The 26101-nt window shown below is 39.0% G+C and overlaps 1 protein-coding gene across 1 annotated transcript in view; it reads right to left on the bottom strand.

Annotated features, from left to right (window-relative positions):
- Positions 1 to 26101, bottom strand: part of rptor (regulatory associated protein of MTOR, complex 1) — a 221095-nt gene that overhangs the window by 98491 nt on the left and 96503 nt on the right. Inside the window, exon 8 of the mRNA XM_055221347.1 lies at positions 9439 to 9498. Coding sequence (XP_055077322.1) covers positions 9439 to 9498 — 60 coding nt within the window. The remainder of the gene's footprint in view (positions 1 to 9438; positions 9499 to 26101) is intronic.

Genomic DNA, 26101 nt, shown 5'->3' with positions numbered 1-26101 from the left:
AGTTGAGTCTGTAATCAGATCTCATGTAATTATCTAAGCCAAGTTCATACATACTACACACTAGCAGCGTTCATTTGTGTAAGAATCTTGGAGGTAGGGATGGGTGATATGACAAGACACGTTGATACCACCATTTTCAATTTGATTGAATTTTGTCTTATTGAAAACAGATTTCAGTTTCAATATTAATTTCCTTACCATAAACAAAACAATCAATTTAATGCTATCCAACACAAAAAGTTGTTACATTATATACCTCCAGTCTGAACTCTTTCATACAAATTCAGCACTTTTCACAACTTTCAGAGATCAGACTGGACTTTTGCCATCACTGTATTAAAATTAAATAGATTTACAGTTAGCAGAATTAGCACCACATGGTAATATTAAAGCTCCCGTTTCTAATTAGATTGGTCGACCCAGGCCAATTGTATTCTCACATTACACCACTAGATGTTATCTACGTTACTGCAGTCTGATGCCGGCATTGGCCTGATAGAAGAAGACCAGAGACCACAGGTGAGCCTGAATAAAGGCCAGGTGAGAGGAGGGAGGAGAGATGAACAGGTTTGAAATCTTCTTACAAATGTTAGCATAAAAAAAAGTACTATTATTTTTGTGTTGAAAATGTTCCTTATTACTGCTGTAGAAGAAACTAAGATTCAGTATTCTAGCCTACACACTTGAGGAGGTCTTTAAGCTTCCCTATTCTGCAGCTCTATAAGAGATACAGTATATGCATATTCCACATCCATTCATTAGAAGATCTCTCCACTCCTAAAGTGCCATCTCTCCCAGCTAGTTTGCAGTTAATTTTAGTCTGTTGAGCTGTGGAGCAGGGACGTAGTGAGAAAACTGTGGCTTTAATGAACTCCATGTAAAGAGGAAGAGACGGGATGAGGGCAAACAGTAGAACTAACATATCACAGCTAATGTGAACAAGTGAGCCATTTGTGTCGGAACACAGAGAAAAAGGACCCCGCTTTGAATTAATGAACAAAATGTCAAGAGTAAGTAGAAATAAATGGGAACCAACTGCAAGGCCCGTGCTAGTTCATGAAAGGGAAAATTGTAGCTGTGTGTTTGATGAAAATAGTACAACATTGTGAAAGGACTGTATCTACAGTTCTTCATCTTGTATGGACTAATGAGGGACTCTGATATGTTTAATGCAAGTTGTGAATGGTCCATGAGTCAAGTGTGCCAAGTTTAAAGATGTACCATATAAACTTTCAGGTGGAGGGTTCGCTAAACTGCTCATCTCCACAGAGATGGTCTGTCTTTGCCTAGAATGTTCCACAGTATGATATTAAACTTAACTATTTCCATGGAGACAAACCGATGATGCAGAAGGGCATGTTACAGGTCAGGTTTGCTGAAGGTCACAGTTAAATACGTAAAGAGGGCATAGAGCTTTCAAAATATGATTCAACCAGAATTATGTTGCACAACTGGATGCAACTTTGAAGGAACTTTCTAGTAACTTTGAAAAAGCCTTCACAGATATTGTTAGGTTAGTAATTCTATGTAAGTTCAAGGTTAGAAACTAAGGATGGATATCGTTAAGGATTTATCCATACTACTACTCTTATCGATACTGCTTATGAAGTCGGTCTTTTAATGGTTCTCTTATTGGTACTTTAGCAAAAATCAATAGGCTAATCACAATAATCATAATCATAATACTCATTTAGCAATTAAAACACCTTTATTTTCTAATTAAAATCATCCAATTTTTAAACTAGTAGTAACTAGCTGATTAAAAACAATTTGATTATCTATTTTAAAAAAATATACTCACACCTGCACCTGTTTTTAATGTTTTAAAGTGACTTATTTATTTAGTTTGTTTTTTGTTTGCATTTTTCTGTATTTGAACAGGGAGTCCATAAAAGGAGAGTCTGAGAGTTCTCCCTTTATAATAAAAGAAAAAAAAAAGAAATGTTAACTTATTTTTTACAAGATTTAATATAGGTTACAATTTAGGACACTGCAGTAGCCATGCTTTAAATAGGCTAAATAAATGGCCAGTGATGCCATGTGTCTCTTGGTGCTCATTCTTCGTGCAGGGCACAGAAGAGCCTGCAGTCAGTGTTCTTTTAAGTTTGTTGAAATTATGTTTCAGTTTCAGTACATGGCACACACATACATGCGCGCACACACACATACACACGGAGAGACGCATAAACACAGAGTAATCAAAGCAAGGCCGCCAGGTAGTGTGCACGATGCATATCTTACAAGAGGAGAAAAGTTTTATGCTTGTATTTGAGAGTGTGACATTTGTGTGACTCCTCGACACAGTTAAAACCACTGATAGTGCTGCAGATAATTGCTTCACTGGACCGTTAAGACGCGGCAGCTGTGCTGTTATAAAAGTGGGTTTCGGGACACATATCTATTAGTAACTATTGTGTAAATTAGACTAACTTTGGCTCTTGTTTACACTATGGTTGGACAGGACAAGCCAAGTTCATAAATATTGCTCAAACATGCTTGAATCAATCAAAAGGCATCTTTAGGCATCTTAGGTTTATGATGAGGAAACACTTTTGTAACATGATTTAAGTTCATAACTACATAATATGTCCCCTGAGTTACACTGAGTTATAGTTAGTGACATGTTGGTTTATCTGTGGAGCTGTTTTAGCCTGTGACCTGCTGCCTAAGTACGAGAGCTGTCCCTGTTAAGCACTTTGTCTAAGAGCAGGAGGAGTTTGTCCAGTCAGCAGTAAGGATGAACACTCAGCGCTTCATAGGCCTGTACTCTCATGGATGTGAACAGCCAAAGATGGAATAGTGGATTATTCAACAGTGCACTCTGGTGTGTGCCTGGAGCCGCTCATCAATCAAATATTAAAATGTCATGTCTAAACATATCAGTTTATGGTGTTTTATAGTCAAACAGTTTTTATTTGAAGATGTATGCAAATTTATTAAATAACTAAGTCTACAAATGCATCTATTGCCTCTTCGCTTTCCTCTTTGACAACAGCCAACAGTGATGCAAGTACAAATTGGTTTAATAATTATATAGATGACTCTGTTAATCTAAAGTGAATGGTCAGTGTGTAGCCCTACTGGTCTCAGACGACATCACAACATTCTATACGTCGATATTTTTATTATGGATGGGGGCAGCTGAATAGAATAAAGATTTGTGTAGTAATTTGGCAAGTCTAAGGTCTAGTAGTCACTAACACGACCAGGTTCAACATCAGAGGAGTATGACATCACTCTACTACCACTACTACCACTACTATCACTACTATCACTACCACTACAATTTTTTTTGGATTAATAATATTTAGCAGGAAAATATCAGCTTCATATAATGCCTATTTTGCTTGAACTTAAAAGGGGCTTTATCCAATAAAGAAAGCAGATATTTCAGAGCACAAATTCGGTTTAAAAACTTGCAGAGGCAGAGTTTACTTTATGAAAAGCTGAGATTTTTCTACTACTTTACAAGGACGTGTTTACAGAAAACTGAAATGCAGCAACTTGGACAAAAGATAAAAATATAAAAGTACTTCTACTGACCCAGACAGACTTTATCTGAATAGGGACAGAACATGTCTGAGTAACTTTTTTTTCTAAATCAATAAAATCAAAATAGATTGAGATGCCATCACAGTGCCACTCTGAGTAAAGGAGCTTAACTGTTGGATAAGCCAGCAGGTTGGGCTCAGTGGGGCTACAGACAGTGTCAGACTCCCAGGCAGCTGAGCAGTCAAACGGCAGGGGACAGTGTCTATTAAAGAACTCACCCACTGAAAAAGGATCAACCCACAAGTCTTATGTCCGCCCCCTGCAGGATTAAAGGCCAGATACAAGTGTGTGAGAGCAGTGGAGGAACGTGTACACCTCTACTTTGGAAAGAATTTGAGGAATACATTTTCATTATTTGGATTCTAAGTAATTACTATTGTCATGATGATACATTTCAAAGTCAATACTAAGGAAAAGTGTTTTGATAACAAAATTATAATTTTAAACACACTCTTAATACAACATGATATAATTTTATACACAAATAATAGTACATTTGATTTCATTTGCGTCACAGCACAGCCCTAGCTTTCTTATCTTTGCCACTTGGAGATAAATTTATTGACAATACACAAGTCATGCATGTGTTAAGTGAAGTGGAGAATCCAAATGACTTGGCTCTGTAAGTAACTAACTAGTATTTACCAATAATATGGCACCTCAAGCTCAAAGCAGCTGGGATGGCACTAGTCCATGTAACCAAGGTAACCTACATGAATGAACATCCTGGGACTAAACAGTTTAATGCTTTAATCTAGGCCTACTTCTTTTTTTATTTATAATACTGACTAGGCATATCTGCAGTTTAATTCCCATGACTTAATGTAACACTACTCGCAAATCTTTATGTTAGCAATTTCTTCTTTTCTTTTACCTTGTCAATTTGGTCTTAACGCAACAAATCAACCATCCAATGCTGCACATCACAATAAAATATATTTTTTTAGCCAGATGCCCTCCCAGAAACAACCTTTTCCGTATGTTCAGGACATGCCCAGTAAGCACACGAGTCTTCTCATTCCTCATAGCAGAATAGCTTCAAGAAACCATTTTATCCCTCCAGTCTAGGTGAAAGCAAACACGACTTGTTATGCAATCATTACATCATTTAAAAGAAATCCCTCACCACCATTGAAAATACATTAAATATTTAGAGTTTGGCTGTGGGTAGTGGGTGTGGAACAGGTAAATCCAGAACTGCTGTTGCTTCGTGACTCTCTCTCTTAAAGGGATTGTGCACCTCTCCGCTCTTAAAGGCATTGTGATATTTACAGAAAGTGTGTTGGACGTTTGTGGGAGGCAGAGACAGAAGGGCGCGCAGATGGAGCAGAAACAGAGGAGAGCACAAATTAATAAACACATCAACAACAGCACACAAATAGGTGTGTGGCACATTGATTAGTATGTGCATTCGAACAGCAGGACGCAATATGGTCCCGGATATGCATTTTTAAAGCTGTGCTTCTCAAAATGCGATACCTGTGTTTTATTTCTTTTACTGATTTTTATTATATCTATATTTTACTGATATTCTGTTTTTATCCAAATAGGCCTGGTTTAGTTCTAGCTCTAGTTCTTGTGGTGTCCAAGTAAGCTGTAGTTCTAACTTGTAAATTGTAACTGGAACACCCATACATCGTAGAATTGTGTCTTTATACAGTGTATTTCAAATCATTCTGAAAAAAGCTATAACCAAATGGTGTCTTGTGTCTTCTGTGTTGCTAGGCAACCGAGACTCCCTGGTTGGGAAACTCTTATTACTGTACGAGGTGTACTACAGTGGCCTGGAGAGCCAGAGATGTGGGGCCTGGGCAGAAAAATAAACAGAAAAACAAGTCTACACTGAGTTAACGCTCGTGTGGGGCTCAGGTGCAGCACAAAATATGAAAAATGATAAGGTGATGAAATCTACTCCACAGCATGTATTCAATTCTACAAAGAAAAGAAGAGTCATGAAGTGGTTTACGCCAATCCAACCTCAACTAAGAGTACACTTAGAAAATAATACAATCAGACAAAGTAAATTATATGTGAAGGAGCAGTGAAAGTAATACAGACATTAGAATCATTTAATGGCAATATGAAGTTTTTGTCATTTATAAACGTACTCACAGTGAGAAGTAACCAAAGCTTAATGGTGCATTAAAAATGCGTTGGACGCCTCTAGTTGGAGCCTTTGCATTTGAGGACAAACGCCTCTGACGCGACATGGATGCACCACCTGGTGATCAGTGATGAGTTGCATGCACTGGCAGAGGAGGAAGCTGGACAGACCTGACAGGCCCAAGTGTACTGTGAGAGTTTGTTGGGAACGCCTGGCGGACCCCTCTGTCGGGAGGGTCTTCAACTCACACCTCCGTGAGAGCTTTTCCTGGATCCTGGGAAAGGTTGGGGACATGGATCTCCATCATATTCTCTGCCTCTATTGTCGATGTGGCTGCTCGTAGATGTGGTCATAAGGTCTGCGGTGCTTGTTGCAGCAGCAAGCCCCGAACCCAGTGGTGGACACCAGAAGTAAGGGATGTCATCAGGCTGAAGAAGAAGGAGTCCTATCAGGCCTTGTTGGCTTGTGGGACTACTGAGGCAGCTCGAGTACCGGTGGGCCAAGCGTGCAGCAGCTCGCGTAGTTGCCAAGGCGAAAACTAGGGGTTGGGAGGAGTTTGGGGAGGCCATGGAGGAGGACTGTTGGATGGCCTCAAAGAAATTCTGGCAAACCGTCCGACACCTCAGGAGGGGGAAGCTGTGCTTCACCAAGACTATTTACAGTGCAAGCGGAGAGGTGCTAACCTCGATGGTGGTAGGAATACTTTTGAGGATCCCTTCAATCCCGCCATCAAGTCTTCCAGGGAGGAAGCAGAGACTGGGGACCCAGAGGCGGACTCATCCATCACCCTGGCTGAAGTCACTGAGGTAGTTGGCAAGCTCCACTGTGGCAAAGCTCCGGGGGTGGATGAGATCCTTCCCGAGTACCTTAACTTCCTGGATGTTGTGGGGATGTCTCTACAACGTTGCGTGGCAGTTGGGGACAGTGCCACTGGATTGGCAGACCAGGGTGGTGGTCCCTCTGTATAAGAAAGGGGACTGAAGGGTGTGTTCCAACCACAGGGGACTTACTCTCCTCAGCCTTCCCGGTAAGGTCTATTCCAGGGTACTGGAGAGGAAAATCCGACTGATAGTCGAACCTCGGATTCAAGAGGAGCAGTGCGGTTTTCATCCCGGTCGTGGAACACTGGACCACCTCTATACTCTCCATCGGGTCCTCAAGGGTTCATGGGAGTTTGCCCAACCAGTCCATGTCACATGTGTTTTCTGGATCTGGAGAAGGCATTCAACCATGTCCTTTGTGGGGTCCGGGGCTCTTTGCTAAGGGCTGTCCCATCCCTGCATGACCGGAGCAGGAGCAGTGTTCGCATTGCCGGCAGTAAGTCAGACCTGTTCCCAGTGCATGTTGGTCTCCGCCAGGGCTGGCCTTTGTATTTATGGACAGAATTTCTAGGGGCCGGAGGGGGTCCGGTTCAGGAACCACAGGATCACTGTTGTTTGCAGATGATGCTGTTCTGATGGCATCATCAAGTCAGGACCTGCAGCAGGGACTGGGGCGGTTTGCATCCGAGTGTGAAGCGGAGATGAGAATCAGCTCCTCCAAATCCGAGGCCATGGTTCTCGACAGGAAAAAGGTGGTATGCCCTCTTTGGGTGGGTGGGGAGTCTCTGCCTCAAGTGGAGGGGTTCAAGTATCTTGGGATCTTGTTCATGAGTGAGGGAAGGATGGAGCATGAGATTGACAGGCGGATCGGTGCAGCGTCTGCAGTGATGCGGTTGCTGTATCGGTACGTTGTAATAAAGAAGGAGCTGAGCCGAAAGGCAAAGCTCTCGATTTACCGGTCAATCTATGTTCCTACCCTCACCTATGGTCATGTGCTTTGGGTAATGATCGAAAGTAAAAGATCGTGGATACAAGCGGCCGAAATGGGTTTCCTCCGCAGGGTGGCTGGGCGCTCCCTTAGAGATAGGGAGTCACACGGGAGGAGCTTGGAGTAGAGCTGCTGCTCCTCCACGACGAGAGGAGCCAACTGAGGTGGCTCGGGCATCTTTTCAGGATGCCTCCCAGACGCCTCCCTGGGGAGGTGTTCCGGGCATGTCCCACCGGGATGTGGCCCCAGGGAAGACGCAGAACACGCTGGAGGGACTATGTCTCTCGGCTGGCCTAGGAACGCCTTGGGGTCCCACCAGAAGAGCTGGAGGACATGTCTGGGGTGAGGGAAGTCTGGGAGTCCCTGCTCGGGCTGCTGCCCCCGTGACCCGGCCTTGGAAATATGCGGAAGAAAATGGAGGGATGGATAGTTTGTAGCTGATGTCTTTTTACTTTTTCCGGATGATGAACATCACTACATCACTGGAGCGTAGTCTCTGATTGGTTAATGCTGTGCTTTGCATGTAAAACCGATGCCCCTGATGCCTCGGTGTGAACGCAGTACCATTACACTGTAAAATATATGACTGCTGAGAAGTACATTATTATTAAAAAGTAGATGTATTTGAGTAAAAGCAACTTATCTTTATCTGATGAGAAAATAGAAACATTCATATAAGATTATTTGCATTTATTACTGGAGAGATTTAAAGGATCACATTCACACACATATGAATACTATACATTCAATCAAGTGTAAAAGCATCTTCCCCCTAAGTATATAATGTATACACATTTTTATCTGCTTTCACTTGGGCCTAGTTTCATGACGAGTGTAATTTTAAAATCCAAATTTGCAGATGGCTTATTATCGCTTATTTTTAAAGGAGTCTTCTCAGGTCAATGATTATTTTTCCCTCCCATACTGAAAATGAAAGTGATGCTCTAATGCTGACAATTTCTGGAAACTTATTTTCTACCGATTGACAGGTGATGAGAAACGTGCTATGTGCAGCTCTCAGCTAATAATTATTTCCCCCTTCTTTTCTTTTTTTGGTTGAAGTTAAAAGAAATAGCTTAAAGCGTTTTACCTACTCTCTGGCAGTTTCTTAGTCTTTGAAGGTTGTCGCTGGTGCTCTGGTGAATTCTTTTTTCTCATTTTGTGAGTCAAAGAATACCAGCTATTTGCTACATCTAATTAATTGTTGTCACTCCAACTCAGTGGAAAGTTAAAGGCACTATAGCAGATTTTCACTGTCTTAAAAATGTAAAAAATTTAACTAGGTCATTTAAACAGTCCACAGAGAACCAAAGTTATTTCTCACTTAGCTTATGCATTCAAAACATCCTACTTATCTATCAGAATGAGTGTTTTTTACGACTTTAAGAGGCCAGAGAGGTGTCACAGTAATGCTAACAAAAACTAGCATGCTAAAGCCACACTTCCTGATTCTCAGACAATGAAACGCCTTAAATTAGATGCAGACAGCACAGAGCAGTCTCACTTTGACCAAGATAAATGCATGGGGAAAAATGGGTAGCCACTTAAATGTCATTTTACCCTTGCTCACATTTAAGGAGAGGAAAATGAAAGCTACCCATCACGGTTCAGTCATTGCAGCTAAAACTCAAACTTTGGCTACGGCATCCAAGCCCAGCTCCAATATCAATCTCAAAGTCTGTGCCCAAGAGCGAAAGATGTTCTGCACGGCAACGCCGGGCACCTGGAGGTTTTATTGAAGAAATGTGCGGCCCTAAATCTGCCAAACTACCGGCGCTTTGGCTGTGTGGGGAAAACAAAGGCGGAGAATTATACCTGTAGGATGGAAAAACGAGTAGACTAAGTACGGAGGGCTGGCAATAAGAAGAGGGGAGATGGAAAAGGCAGAGGGGAGCAGAGTCTCTAAAGGGCTAGTATTTCAGATGGGAGCAGGCTGTATGATTTTCATATGTTGTAGGTATGGTGGTACTTACTTCTCAATTAGGTCTAATGTCACCCCTGGCACCAGTTTGGCACTCTTCTGCATGCAAAACCTGTGGAAAAAGAAGAGAAGGAAATGAATGGAATCAACATAAAATACTAATATGTTTTGAGGAACGTCTGTTCAATTTTCTGTGTAAGCCCCAATCTGCTTTATGAGCTTAAAGAACAAGTAATGTTGAGAGTGGGACAAAGTTACCCAACAGCATTAAGAAAAGGTGGAGAGCAAGACATAAGAAAGTGATTACAGATAAATGGTCTATCCCATTTGCCCATATTATCTTGGTGTCATTGGGCAAGACATTATGACTGCTCACAGTACAGCACATGGCTGGGAGGGCACCTGGTATAAATGTAATAAAAATCCAGTCATATATGTATTTTGATCACAAGCTAATTGGTTTGCCTGCAATATTCCACAGTATGCTGCTTAACTCATCTATGAAGACAAGCAGGCCATGTCTGTAGTGAGGCGACCAACATCACAGTAAGATAAAACAAATAGTTTAATGCCATATAGCAGAACACTTCAGACAAAGTAATTAGCAATAACATCTCAATGGAGACAAGCAGGCAAGGAACCAACTACAGGATAAAACTGAAAAGTTCCAACACAATTTGTGGGATTTATGACTAAAATGTACCAACCATTGCATATCCATAACATTTTAACCAATTACAATAAACATAGCTTGGTCATAGTCATTATAGAACCATTATAAAACTGCTGCTGTTCCACATGATATATTCCAATCCAATGTTATTATTATGAGTGAGAAGTTTATTGCAGTAGGAATAAATAAAGCACTCAACGGTGATACGAGTTGGAAGCAAAACAAGAAGATGCTTCAAGAGTCGACAAAGCTGTAAAAATATTTGGCTGGTGCTGGGCGCATTTTACGACCTGTGAGACAATCAGACAGAGGTGAAAAATGAGAGGTTAGGCCATTAGCGGCGCTGAGTACTTTGATGAGTGAGTTTTGGCTCGGATACAGGCAGAGGATGTGGAGGGGGCATGCTCATATTTTCTACTGTCTGCAGTGAAGGAGGAGTGGGCTGTTTACAATGTACAGACAGCTCTGACAGGAACAGACATAACTCAAGTCAGTTTGACATATGTGGTGCTGGAATCTGTACAGGCAAAGAATGCACAAAATGTAACAATATATGCATGGTAAAGATGGACTATTCTTATTGCTCAATTAAGATAACAAACAATACTTTCACACTTAAACACACCATTAAACACACAAATTTTACCTGAAACTTAACCTGGACTAGACCAGATCTAAACCCGGACTACAAAAGTACCAAATCAAACCAACAGCAGGAGTTAAGTGGGCTCAACCAAAATCAAAAAAAGACCAAACCAGATGCATGAATGTACCCTTAGTGTGACACTTCAAAGTGCTAATATTACAATAATGATATTAATAACATAAGAGCCTGGGAGTTGTGAAAGACTGATCTCATCAGATCAGTCTTTCACAACTCCCAGATCAGTGTTTTTCCAGAGTACTAACCAGGTCTGGTTAGTACTCTGACCACAGTAGGAAACCACTGTGAATACCAGGTGCCACAGTGGGATGCCGGTGGAAAAATCTGTCATTGTGTCACTTCACCCACATTGCCTGGCATGAATGCGGTGTGCGGTGTGTTGGCGGAGGTCGGAGGGATTGATGGCACAGATTGGCAGCCTCGCTTTTGTCAGTTTGCCACAGGGCAGCTGTGGCTGCAGTAATAGGTTACTACTGCAGAGTGTGACATAATAATGCACTGTAAAGCGCTTTGGGTAACTCTAAGCTAAATGTGGTACTACAATAATGTTAAAAAATAATGATTCTAGTGAAAATTTAAATAAACAAAATTACATGATGATGAAAACAAAACACCTATTACTAAAAAAACTGCCTTGACCAGTCAAAAATGCATTCATTGCAAGTTTAACATTTTGAAACTTAAAAATAATTGGATTTTTCATGTATTGGTTTTCTCACAGCGAAAATATAAGGTTTTTGTGGAGATATTTTAAGAAGCGAAGGTTTTGAGCCATTTTTACTGTGCAGCATCCATTTGCATATGGGACTATTCAGAGGCAAGGCGTTTTTCATTTTTGACAGTAGCACAGCATTGCACCAAAATAATTAAAAGCTAAATAATACAGCTAAATGCCAATGTAGTGGTGAGATATACAATGATGTAAATTGCACACAAATAAGAAAAAAGTCTATTAAACTTATAACCTTTTCTCAAAATCTCTGTGGACATATTTTTCCAAAGCAAAACAGAAGTGAAAGTGTTAAATAGCCCTATAGTAAAAAATATGCAATAAAATAGATTACCGTATTTTGCGGACTTTAAGTCGCACTTTTTTTTTCATAGTTTGGCTGGGAACTCCTTCGGGAGTTGATGGAGTTCAGAAGCGACATCGAGGATGACGAATTCAATGGATTTTGTGATTTGGAGTGAGATTGAGAGTAAACTTGTTAGGCTGTTTTTTATGCTTTAGTTATCTGATTAACTGTTAATATTTTACATTCACATACCAGACACTTATTCAGTTCATTGTCTATGCTTCATGTAGCTGAATAAATAAATATGTGTTATGTTATTGTAGTTATCTGATTAAATGTTAGTATCTTACGTTAACATACCAGACACATATTCAGTTCGTTGTCTATGCTTCATGTAGCTGAATAAATATAAATGTGTTACGTTAGCATGCTGTACTGCTATTCAGCCTGTTGTTCTCTATTTTATTAACATTACTATAACTTGCCTTTAAAGATAAAATGTCTTTTCTTGGTCTTGAATTTTGTAAAATAAAAAAAATACGACTTATAGTCCAGTGCGATTTATATATATGTTTTTCTTCATTATTATGCATTTTTTGCTGATGCGACTTATACTCCAGAGCAATGTATAGTCCAGAAAATATGGTATAAAAGCTGTATATTTAACAAAGCACAATGAGCCTTTTCTGGTGAAGCCACCTGTCTCTATGAAAATGCTTTTGCATTTCCTGAAATATTCCATAATATGGCATTAAGCAGGACAATTTACAAGTCTGTGGAGAGGTGACCCCACTCACGATAAGAATGTGTTTTTTTTTAAAGGTAGCAATAAAAGACCTGTAACTGAAACAGATAAGCAAGTTCAATGCCATACAATGGAGGATTCATAATTCTACACGTAAATCTGTACATTGTCATAAAAATGGCATAGTAGCATTAGCAGTGATATTATAGTAGGAATATTAGAGAGGGAGCAGAGGGCTCTAGAGGGCCAGAACTGCACCTCCTCTCTCTTAAACTAACACAAAAATGACTTATAACTTCAATAGAGAGGGAGGAGTGGAGACAGAACACAAGTTTATTTGTTACCTATCCACAGGGATTATCCAAACACTAACTAAAGAGCTTTCAGTGCCTCCAACAAAACACCATTACTTTTCACAGACATTTAAATACCTACTTGTGAAATAGCACTATGCGTTATAAAGTTTGACAGTACTGCGTATAATATAAGATGAAGTATTTTTCATATTACACGATACTCGCTGTTACAATAAATACAGACAGTCCACATCAAACTTGGATACAAAGACGTCTGCAGAATGGCATTGAATTATCAGACAGTTCCTATGTGACATTGTGAACTTGCTATGAATGCCTTTCTTCTATACAATGTGCAAGAAAAGTCTGAACTCTCAAAGTCTGAGCACACAATGGTAAACTAAGACTAACGATGAACTTGCCATCATATTGAATGAAAGAAGCAGAGGTGTATCAAGAAGAAATTATTTTAGAAATAATTTTTGGTTTAGTTCCATCTAAATACAGCAATTATTAATTCAGCTTCACAGGGCATTGTGATTCACATGACAAGGGCCTGGGGGCCTTTTAAAGAAGACATGTTATGCTTTTTCCCAAATATTTAGCATCAACTATATCATGCCTAGATGACAAATTAATATTTTGTTCAATGTAAACCATATATTGTAATCATATATTTAAATTAAAATGGGTCTACTGACTTCCTGTTCAAATCTGCAGAACTGATAGGCTCATACAGCATTTCACCATTTTCAGTCTCTTTATTGTGGAAAAATGGCGAAGTGACATTTTTTAACCCAACACATATGACCCAGAGTTTGATTTATTATTATTTTTTTTTAATAAATGCAAGTTAGTACAGAGAAGTGGGCGGCGATAGGGGTTAGGTGGAACCAGACATTTTCTGAGCACTCAAGCCTCAAGTGCAGGTACAGGATTACTAAAACATGAAGCAAAGAAAATACAACTTCGAGCAAGCTATGAAATATGAAATGAATGAAATAAAGTTTGTCCCTTTAAAGAAGAATTGAATACTCAGAAGCATGTCTCTGAATGATGGGAAACAAGAGAACAAGACAAGTAACATGGGCTGGAGTAATTTTTTTCTCTGCTACAAAAAAGCTGGAGTCATTCCCACTATGGATGGAAATGTAATCCAAAAAGGATAATGTCCTCACAGGACCACGGATGTAAACTATAGCTCCGATTCAGAGCTGCTTTTGTGCTGGAGAATAATGAGATCCCACATGGCAGCACAATGACATATACAGCCTCTTTAAAGAACAGCACAGGCCACAAAGAATTCCAAAGTTCAAACCAGAAAAAACAGCAATCAGCAAACTCGTCACAGCCGTCTTTATGAAAAAGCCACACTCTCTGGTATTCATTCACACTAAAGCCTTAGATATTCCTTTATGTTCAGTGCCTTCTTTTGAAAAGTATTTGAAGTACACATAAAAGATGCAGTATGTGGTACGAGCCCCTGCAAAGAAGAGAACAGGCCGTACATCTCTTAAACGGAGTCAGAATTCAGTGCAGCAGCAAATCTAACTCAGTATTGTTTTCAGATTTGGTTTGAGGTTTGCCATGTTTTGCAGAATGCTGTCTTTTTAATTTGTTTGCGTGATAATAGTAAATATAGGTGGTAGGTGATGGGACAGTCCGTACTTCACATGACTCGTGTATTGAACATGATCGGGTAAAAGACTTTCTTATGGCTGCATTTATCATTTCTCCCTAAACTTAGAAGATCAAATCAACAATGCAATGTCTAGACATGCACCCGACCTGCTGCTAAGTTGGGTAAAAATGTGATTTGTTTGTGTCAGATAGAGAAAACATTTTTTGAAGATAATACTGTTGGCATTTATTTAAAAAAAACAAACAAACTAACAAAAAAACAAAAAACTGCAGACCCACTGAAGAGATAAAACTCTGAAGTGAAAATTAAGTGCAAAAAAGAAGACGACAGATGGGCCAAAGTAAACAAGAGAGAGAGAGAAACAGCGGGAAGTTGCATCAGGACCTCAGCCATTCTCCAAACCCCACAGCAGCCTACTCCCTGCAGCATAGAAGAAAGCTCAGAAGGGGGGCGATCGGACCACCACAGACACTAAAGAACAGATCTGCACCATTTAAACCCATGATGTGGCCGTATAGAGGACGGGTGCTGCTCCAAACACAAGAGAGAAAACAGCATGAGGGCAGGAGCTGAATCAGTCAGAGCTCATAAACACGACTCTATGGCTCAGTTTGAGACAAATCATTTAACAATTACTAATCAGAAACAAAGTGGCAGAGGTGGTAGCGTCCCTGCTGTGAGACTCAAGAGGTGACTGGGTTTAGCACCGATTTGATAAACTAGGTAAAATATGACCCATTTCAAAGAACTATGAGTGTGAATGTTGCTACAGTTAGTCAATTCAGTCCATCCCGACATTGTTCAGCCTATCTCAACTACTAGGGAGCTGATACAAATGTATTGTTTTATGGGCTGTATTAGAAAGTTAAAAATATGGAGTGGGAAGTATAAGATTGACTGACAAATTAGGTAGTCCTCAAAAAACCCAGTCCAAATAAATGAAGTTTACATGCAGAGTAGTGCTTCCTCTTAAAAACATTTTATGTGATTATTATTACTACCTGTACTGAGTATGTTTATTTGTTTTTGGGATATTCCAGTTTTTATTGATACCATTGTATATATTCTTGTTCTAAGGTTTTTGTTCGATCACTTTTAGGATCTCCAGTGTTTCCTCTGTAGGAGTCCTCTGAGCCTGGGGCAGTGGTCGGCTGTGGCTGTCGCGGCCTGTCCCGTGGGCTCCTGGGTTGGTGCTTCGGCTTCATCTCTCCCCTGGGCCTTGTGTCGGTGTCCTGATGGCTGCGACCGGCTCTCTGCTCCTGGTCCAGGCGGCTCCTCTGATGGTGTTTTCTCAGCTATTTCATCTGTACCCAGCCTCATCTCTATCTGTATTTAATCTTGTGTATTTTAGCGTGTGCATGTGTGTGCATGTGTGTGAGTGTGTGTGTGTATGCATGTGGGTGAGACTGTGCATGTGGCTATGTCTGCGTGTGGGCTGGTTATGTGGGTTGGGTGGTTGTGTGGGTTGGGTGGTTGGGTGGAAGGGCATCTGGGATTTTAATGACTGTAAAGCACTTTGTGTTACATTTTTGTATGAACAGTGTTTTATGAATACATTTCAATTGATTGAAAAAGTGGCCTAATAGGAAAAAAAACCTAAAGGTTTCAAGTAAACAGCAGCACCTTGTAATCTTATGAGAATGTAACTTGACTGGTCCATTTATCCACATTCAACTAATTATGTTTTTTTAAACATCAACCTGTCCAGGGACAACAGTTGTAAGTGAGCATGCTACTCCTTTATACGAGAATCTTTCCCATTATTTTATTTGGGTAAATATATTGGGCAATATATGTGGGAAAAAAGCATAGCGAGCGATAGTGACATGACAACTGTCCATTTAACAGTTACTTTATTACTTTAAAAACTACACCTATGCCTATGCTACGAGCAAACCAAAACAATACTTATTGATGCAAAACATTTTCTGCATCTTTTACACAAATCCAATGGAGATGGCTATTGTCTTACACTTTTTGTCCACCACAGGAAAACTGCTCTGGCCACAGAAGCACAGAGGAACAACAGGGCAGAGACAAAGAGGAAATTGGAGGATTATTATAAGCATGCAGGAGGTGGGCAAAATTTAATAGGATCAGAGAATAAGAGCAGTAAAATACGAGGCGCCAGGGCACAAGTGGGCATGTGCACATTAGGAGAGGAGAAATTAAGTGAGGTGAGTGTGCTACTCCTGGGACAAAAAGAGGAGAGGGAGGGGCCAGGGCTGAGGGTCCCCAATGGGTCCAATGTCTCCACTGCTCATTACTTCTTCAATCATACTCCATATTCCCAAGAGTGCACTTCTGTCAGTCATGCATGGTCCCAAATCTAATCTGAGGAGCTTTGGACCCAACCTATACAGAGATATCACTAAAAGTTGGAAGGAACTTTATAACTGGTAGAAATTAAACAAAATACACACAAAGTTAAAGGTGGTATACCCGATATTTACTGAAAAATAGAAACAGTTTATTTAAATAGTGTGCAGGGGTTCAGATATTTCTCACTTACTTTATGAATTCCAAACATCCTAATTATTCACTGTGATTAGATAGACCTTTATAGATGCAGTACACAGCTGACTTATATTGACCTCACAAAGCAGAACTGCCCCTCCTCTCTCTTGCACAAAATATCTGTACTAAGAGAAGACATTTTTGCTCCAATACATCAGGTACAGACCCTTCAAGATGCTGCATACTAAAAAGCACTCATTGAAAAGTACTCTGACATTAGAATGTGATAAATGTTTTTACCAGGAGAGACTAGGGAGCTTCTTAGGCTTTTTCACAGCTCTTTTGTTTACTTTTTAACATTGTATTTGTATCCAGATGGACTTTTTTCACCGGTGTCAAAACTCATGGCTTAGCTCTATGGTAACCACAGCCAGCCAACACTATAAATTCAAGATATAACACTGTTTTAAATTGTTAATTACTATGGCCACAGTCCTATTTTTTCATAATTCTGAAATCCATGGATAGCTATAAGAGCATTACACAGAATATTTAGTGTGTGCACAGGGTCACACAGTTTGACAGTAAACTATGGAGGCAAAATATTCATTTGCAAATACAGGGCAATTTTCACTCTAAGTTAGTCATTTGAGGTCATACTGCCCAGCAACATGATGTGATTAGGAGGAACAATTTATTCCCTGCATTTGAATACAGTAATTACCTCACCAATCATAGAAATTACAGTCATTGCATTTACCATAAGGGCCAACACAATAATGGGAAGCCAAATTAGCACTAATTAGATCTTATATTTCAAGTCAAATGTGACACAGTTAAGCCAAAAATGACTTATATAAAAACTATAAGGGATAAAGTTGGCAAGAATTAAGAGTATACATTCTATTTTAGCAGTTTAAAACATCACCAAGTTAATGTGAGGGTTAATCCAGTCATAAAGAATACTTATTTCAAAGGCAAAATAAACACTACATTTTAACTAAACTGATCTGATCTTAAACTAATCTGATATTTTGTGTTTGGTTGAGACTTTTTGTTGTTCTTGTAACTATTTATGTGTTATTAACGTAACATCTTTTGTATGTAACACTTACAAACAACAATAACAAGTTTATGTAACAATTCCATTCATCAGTTACTAGTCGGTTAAGAGACTGGGTCTGCTGAGTTGAGAGCTGTTATTAGGCCCTAGCCCCTACACAGCATAGGGCCTATTGCTTTTGCAATGATGACTGCATCGTTGCCAGCTGTTTTGAGAGTTGAAAGAGAGCTCTCTTCCATGGCCTGAGCCTGAGTCATGCAGACAGATGTGGCTACAGAGCTTTAGTCAGGGTTTGGGTCCTGCTCCATCGCCAGTGTGCTGCGTTCAGAGCTGTGTAACTGCTGCCGTCGCCCTGGTCAACAGCTCAGGGCAAATGACACTAAAGGCCTCCTTTATTGCACCTATGCCCACATGCCACCTGCTTTACAGTCGGAACTGGCCCGTGATCATTTTCTACAGGACATGTCACCATCCGATCTGTGTATACAGACACTCCTGGCTCACCCTAGATCACTACAAGAACTGGACCTGAGTACAGAAAGGGAGCTGCTGTGCAGCCCCATGGCTGCTTTGAAGAACAGTGTGCAAGTAAATATGATAAGTGTTCTTCTTCTCTTCTATCACCATTTTACCTTTTCAATAACACAAATGCACTGTGTTACTGATGCATTTCACAATGACCAATGAGAAGAGAGAATGGCGTGGCTTAGAAAAAATATTAGTGCCAAATATTAACTTATTATTATATAAATTTTTCAATATTGAACTAATGCCAATATCTAAGTGAGACATTTCAATTTTGTGCCGTTTAAAACACTATTTTAAACGGCAGTGTATAAAAGAAAGTAGGTTCTAAGTGAAATTCTTTGCAAGGTTCTCAAGCTGAACAGACAGATCTGCCTGTCAGTTTATTAAGATGTCAAAAGTGTCAGGAGCCTGAAGCCTTTTTTCTGTGGGGGAAAAAAAAGGCACATTAAGTTTTTCAAAGCAGTGTTTTGAGCTAAAAGACACAAAGTAAGTGACTCTCAAAGAACTAATGAGCACATTTTAACTCGCAGTGAAGAAGGCAAACAAACTATGAAATATTTGCACTTTTAATCTTACTTGTGAAGTTCTTGTTGCTGTTACATAAGGTTGTTGCAGTGAGCATTTCAGTACCACAGCAGATTTTAAATGATGATGTATTATGATTAATGGCATTATTTTAATATTAATAGGAGACAAACACATAGCCAGAGAGAGGCCTGGCCAAAGCAGCAGGGAAATATACCTCATTACAATGTTCAGTTACTATTAAATTAAAAAAGCAGGGTACATTATGCTAATTAACACATGTTTCCTGAACATGTAGCAATATTGACCTTGCCCACAGCTTGTTAAAGGTAATACTGAGAGGATCTGGTATCATATTGACTGTGCATATCAGTCAAGTTAATATTTTGTCCTGGAGAGAAGACCGTACGTGTGGTCAGCAAGCAAAATAGCAAGCAAAATCAAAACAAGTAGCTTAAAATAAATGGAATTATTTAACAGTGTATGAATTCTCAGGGCAGAAGTTTGGTGGTTAAAATCCAGTTCTAGCAATGTCAATATCATTCGGTTTATTGATAATCTTTATCTAATTATAAAGTGCTTTTTTAAATTTTATGTTACATTTACTTGATCATTCATTCTGATTTCTAAAAGGTGGTCACATACTAGAGGAGTGGTGATCTATTAGACAGCGGGAGAAAAAGTGAATAATGGAATTCACAATCATTTGGTTATGGGGTCAATCATTATTTTTATTTATCTTTTTATTTATCATTATCATTTATCTTTGTTTATACAGTGAAAGCACCAGACTCTATTTTTCATGAGCTTCCTGTTAAAATACAGTGCATTACAAACAATAAACAAACAAAATAAATAACTACATAGGTCTATATATAACATTAAAACCAGGTGCAGGTGTGATTATAAATGTTTTTCACCAGATAACCAGTTAAAATGCTGTGACACCAGTTTATCCAATTTGCAAGTCTTGAAATGTATTCCATTTTCGACAAGCAAAATAACTGAAAGCTTTTTTCCCCAATTCTACTGCAGGCAGTTTTTAGACAGACGATTAATCATAAGCTCTTGTATTAAAAGTTAAACTAAAAAAAAAAAGTAGCGGGCTCAAAATTGAGCCTTGGGGCACTCCTTTGCTTCAAGTTAGAAAAAATTTGACTTAAACCCCTCAGCTGCTACTGCCTGAGTTTATTTTGGAACAAATTACATAACAAATTTTTGTTAATATCAGTCTAAATTTACTTACACTTGTTTCTTTTGAGATGCCAGACAAAGACCCAGGAGGAGGGAGGGCCTTAAAAGTACTTCTGGTTAAGATGACCCCAGTTGGGCCCAGCTTTTGAGCCTTGTTAAGTTGAAACTTATTTTTACACCTTTCTGTTGGGTCCATTACACGCCTCAAAAGTAGTTTATGATCTACTGAATCAAAAGCTTTAGTTAAATCAATAAACAGAGCTACACAATCTTGTTTGTCATCAAGCACTGTGAAAATGTCATTTAAAACTTTTGTGGTTGCAGTGACAGTTCTATGCCCTTTTCTGAAACCCGAGTGATAAGACTTGAAAAAAGAGCATTTATATGAATCAATTGTAACTTGATTTGCAACTAACTTTTTAAAACTTTTGCAAGACAAGGTCATTTAGATGTTGGCCGGAAATTATTTACATTTTTAGGTGTTCCAGCTTTATCTAAAGGCAAAACATGTGCAGTTTTCCAATATTCCAGCTTGTAATAAGAGTTTTGGACTAGGGTCATCAGCTCCCGTGAACTTTTTTTAGCTCTGTGAAGTAGAGGGGATTAAAGACCTCCATGTAAGTGAAAGGTCTTAAAGAGAAAGAGAGATGCAGATTCAACATAATCAAGATCAGTAGGAACATCATTATTATCCAAAACGTCATATGCAGAGATAAAAGGCCAAATAAAAGCCTCACATATTTCCTCTTTAGAATTTACAATAGCTGAATCAGTTCATAATATATGAATACTAGGTTCTGAGGGATCTTGCGGTCCTCCAGAACATTGGCGGATTTTTGTGATTCTATCAGCGCAGGCAGGAAGTATGAAGTCGATAAAGATCTATTTCTTGTTTTATGAAAGATGCCCAATACAAATATGATCTACAGTTATAGTTTTTCATTCTAATATTTTCTTTTAGGTGCACATTGGTCTGCAATTTCATTAAATGTATTCATTTAAAAAAAATGAAGACCATATCAGGGTCAGGGAATGCTGATGTTAACCTGATATCACTGTAATGGTACAGGTCAGAGATGAAAGCCTGCTCGTTCAAATGTTTATATGATCTTCTCACATTTGCACACGGATGTGTCTTTTTAATGTCTGTATTTCAAATAAACCCAGTTGGACAGTGGGTGCTAAAATCCAATGGAAAAACACTATTTGAAAACATTATGGCCACCAATAATATTAAGGTGGTCATATTCTCGATTTAATGTTTTCAATGTAACTTTTGCCAAATGTTTAACTCGTGAGCAGAGCATCGCAGAGACAGACTGTGAGATGATGTCACCCTGAAATGATCCTGGAGCGACTTCAACAGTGAATAATCCAACAACTGTTCTGACTTTGTGACAGGAGCCAGACTTGTACTGCAACATGAGGCCACTTTGTGAGTCAGCTGCACAAGTCACATTCAAATCATTTGGAGAACCTCAGACACACCTGATGACTTTACACACCAACAAGCAATTCAATGTGTTTATAGATGTTTGACTAGTCCATTTGGATAAAGAGGATATTATGGTAAGAACTGACACTCTTAGGGTTGTCACAACAAATCCTATATCGACTTCGGCACATCACAGATGGAACAATACTTTGTGGGGGGGTCAATATTGTGGTACCTTTTCCTTGCACTAGTGGGAACATGTTGATTATTTTTTAACAGAAGGTTGAATTATGAATAACTCATTATAGATACAAACTAAGTGTTGCGTTCTGTTATTTTTTTATTTATTGAAGTTTGTGTTTTTAAAAATATTGTACATTGAGGTACAATATTATCGATTATTGTCTGATCTATTGTCTATTTACTTGAGCAATATATTGCACGATATCACACAAGTTGTTATCACGACAGGCCTAGATACACTCTCCACCTCTATAATTAACATAAGCTAACATAGGTCCTCATACCTTTTTGTTGTCTTTCAGCATACATAAAAATGTTAGATAAGAAATATTAGCAGGAACATATTTACATTTGGAAAAGATTGAGCAGTATTTGTCCAAAAAAAATTTTTTTTTTTTAAAGTAAAATCTAATATTTATTGGAGCTCCAGATTAACAATTTGTGTTGGGTGCACCGGTGCAACTAAGATTTTCATTTGGGTGCATCAGAACATAATTTGGGTGCATCAAATCTTGGCAATTATTTAAGCCATTGTCATATGGTGTCCTTAAATTGCCTGTACTTAAATTACCTATATATCTTTTCTTTAAGTAACAAAATGAGTAAGTGGTCTATTTGAATTATATAAAGAAAAAAAAAAAAAAATTTAACAAAGACTTCAAAAACTAGTCAGACTTAGATGTCTGTGCTTTAAAGGATCTTTACAGTTCACTACAGTAAGTGCAGAGTGACACATCTTCCTTTCAGTATTAATAATTGATCTTTGATGTCTTTTGCCATCATCTAGTTTTATTTTCTTTTTCACCTCACACAACGGCAGCCTCATCTAAGTAACTAAACGATGTGGAAGCGTGACCTACGCGCATTGGCTTCAACAGCTCGGACTTTAGCGGTCTGTGCAGAGGTGAAAGCAGGGTGAGGCAATTAACCCTTTTTTTTCATTAAAGAGTGTTCTATATTATTTAATCCACGTTTATAATGAGGAGAGAGGACACATGAGAAGTAATGTGATAAGGAACTGGATGTGCTTTCCCTTACTAAAAGATAAATTTATATAATACTGCAGTAATTGATTTCGAGCGTAAGTTACATACTGGTTAGGAACTGACATTTTTTAAGCCTAACATCTTGCAGGCAAAAGTGTCAAAGGTACAATATTATATCATTTCTCTTTTACAAGACAGTTACCAAACACCAGTAGATGTGGGGAGGTTTTCTGAGGTAATGCCGATGTGCTCTTAAATCTACAAAGGTTTCTGCAGCAGAGGCTTACGGTACTGTTATGTAACCACCTCTGTAGATCTCATCAAGAAACTAGGGGCGGAGATAGGAGGGTGTCAACACTTTATGGAATATATACTTTGAACGCAAGTGTGTGGGTCTTAACGAGCAAATGCAAAATAGTATTAGTGAAAAAGACAACACATAGTAATCATATAATACACCTTTGCTGCATGTGAATGTCAAGGTTGGTGTGGCTAAATAAAGAATGATTCGAACCTTGAATGCTGATTTTCAAATATAACGAGTTGATATTTCTGCGTCATGAATGTATTGGGAGGGAGGTTCGAGGTCAGCTGCAATCTTGAACACACTAGCTGATTGGAATTTCATGTCTATGATGTGAGAAAGTGGATTGTTATGCGTACAAAAGGCCCCGTGGCAGGGTTAGTATGTGCACCTTTCTGTAGCAATATTGAATAGAAGAGATGCCTGCTTTGTATTCCTCCAATCAATGCGAAGGCCTCCTGAATAAGAGGAGGTTGGCAAGGAGAAAATAATAAAACAGAAAAAATATCTATATTCACATAATACATAAGCAAATGATTCAAGTTTTTTGTTTTGTTTTTTTACTTTGATGTTTCTTATTGTCTTTGAGTGGTTTAAGGGTTATGGGAAACATCTTTGCTACCAATAATACACACAATAATTGAGAACGCCATCTTCAGTGTCTTGTGCCAATGTAAACTAATCTTAATAAATGTGACAAAAGAAATGCAGCTCTTTTAATTTAGCATATACATAATAAAGGCTGTGTTCTCATCATTTCACTCATCATCAGATGGAATATAGCAGGGGTGTCCAAACTAAGGGCCGGGGGCCAAATGCGGCACTCAGACCAGTTTTTATTGGCCCTCAAGCCTCCTGCTGAACTGGCCCAATTGATAATAAGCAGTACTTTTAACAGCAAATTAAAGTAATTCTACAACTATAACCTCAAATGTCTCATTGCATTGTGATACAGACCTAAAATGAATGTGTTTCAAGCCTTATTAATATACAGAGGCTCCGTCAAAGCTGTGTTTAAAGCACTGCACTGCATTGATCACTGGTCTGTGGTCCTCCGCTTTGAATATGTTTTGAGATGTTTGGGCACCTCTGGAATATAGGAACAAGAGTCGTGCGTGTAAGTAGCAACAACCACCATAATAAGTTATAAGTTATAAGAGTTCACTTTCAACATGTTCTACAATATGATGCCAAAATGTACTTTCAGGTGGAGGGCAGGGGCTTTCATAAAATAGACAGTTCCCAATTTTTGAAAGAAATATCCAATAAAACTCCACAGATGTTGAACTTTATCATTACTTCAACAAACTTGCCATATTAATCTGACGTCCTACTGTTCTTTAAGCTGACGACAACCACTCCTTTGTAATTCAGTAATACCGCCGCATTTTGAAACTATTGTCAAAAATAATTTCGCTTTAGTTTTTATGCTGACAGAAGACACTGAACATTGTGTTTTTGTTTCATGTAGATAGACCTCATAATTTAATCTAGATAATTTAGTTAAGCCCTGCAAGTTGACGAGTTGTGATTTTTGGCAAGAATAAATTTGATTTATATGATGAACAAAGAGAAAGCATCTGCTAGATATATTAGAAGCTGTCAAGTGAAACCAACCAATACATAAACCAATCAAAATATTTGAACAATGCATAAGGCCATCAAGACAAGAAGCTCCCATTACAGTAACACTTGGTCCTATGTGTGTGTCCTTCTGACGCTGACCCTGTCCCTTTAAATCCATGGTCCATTCCTCCTGCCTCCTCTCCTCACCTCATCATCCCGGCCCATCCGTCTCCGCAGCGGGGAAATCCCTTGAAGATGGCGCTCCATCAGTAATGATTTTCTGCTCAGCTGCGCAATGAAAGGTACACATGCCTCCCTCTCCCCAGCCGCTTCCTTCTTCCCTTCTGTAAACCCCATCATGCAGCCCTCAATGCATCTTATTAAAGTTTTAGAGCTGAGCAGAGCCTGTGCACAAGCCGATCTGTATGAGTCTAGCACCACACCAGCGTGGACAATTTTTTTTCTCATTGCTTTTACCCTGGGGCTGCGTGAAATTAAGAAGAAACCAGTGTAGCAATGTCTGTATTTAGAAAATAATAGGGGTACAACAGGGACAGGGGAGGAAAACTGCGCTTTTGCATTGTTGTCTAAATGCGAGACGAGCTAAACCAAAGAGCCCATGTTTGTTGTGGTAAAAGAATTGGTTAGAGATAAGGCTGAATGATTTGGGAAACATATCTAATTATGATTTTTCTGACAAGTATTATGATTGCGATTAGATTTGCGATTTATGCTTTGATAATAAGATTAGACTGTTTTTATCCTGGACCTGAGTACAGTGTTTTGGTTTGTGTGTGTTTTTATACCAAAATGACAAATGCTGGGACGCTGGGACGCTGATTTTGAAGTTCCCATTTTAAACAAACTGGCTGAAAGATGTATAGATATAAACTATGGGGTTAGGGTTTTTTTTTGCAGAGGATATTTTGTTGCTTGTGGATGAAATCATGGTTATTAAGTTATTGTACCCGTTGCCATTCCTCAGTTGCATTCAAATTGTGATTAATCTTGTACCTAGTCTAAATGCAAGAAGAGGGACAGAAAGCACAGCTGCCATGTTTTTGTGGGAAAAGAATTGAGAATTGGTGGGAAAGGTCTTCCATTGTTCTCAATCAGATTGTTATTCTGTACCAAAACCTGCCAAGGACTGAAAACCCAATTCGTGGAGTTAATGATGATCCTGGATCCCCCTGCTCTGCCTACACCGGTCCTTCTGCTAAAAGTCACCTCCGGCTTCACTGCGTGCACAGCAACAAATCGAGAATAATGAGAAGAGTGGAGCCGTAACCACGGAAGGCAAAAAAGCATTTAATTAAGATTGACTGTTGCCAAGTGGGTATTTCAGGTATTTAAAATCTGTTGATTTTTTTGCTTTAGT

The sequence above is a fragment of the Periophthalmus magnuspinnatus genome, chromosome 1 (assembly GCF_009829125.3).
Source record: "Periophthalmus magnuspinnatus isolate fPerMag1 chromosome 1, fPerMag1.2.pri, whole genome shotgun sequence".
In the NCBI taxonomy this organism is placed as follows: Eukaryota; Metazoa; Chordata; class Actinopteri; order Gobiiformes; family Gobiidae; genus Periophthalmus; species Periophthalmus magnuspinnatus.
Note: the sequence above shows the minus strand (reverse complement) of the source record. Positions and strands in the feature narration are given on the sequence as shown.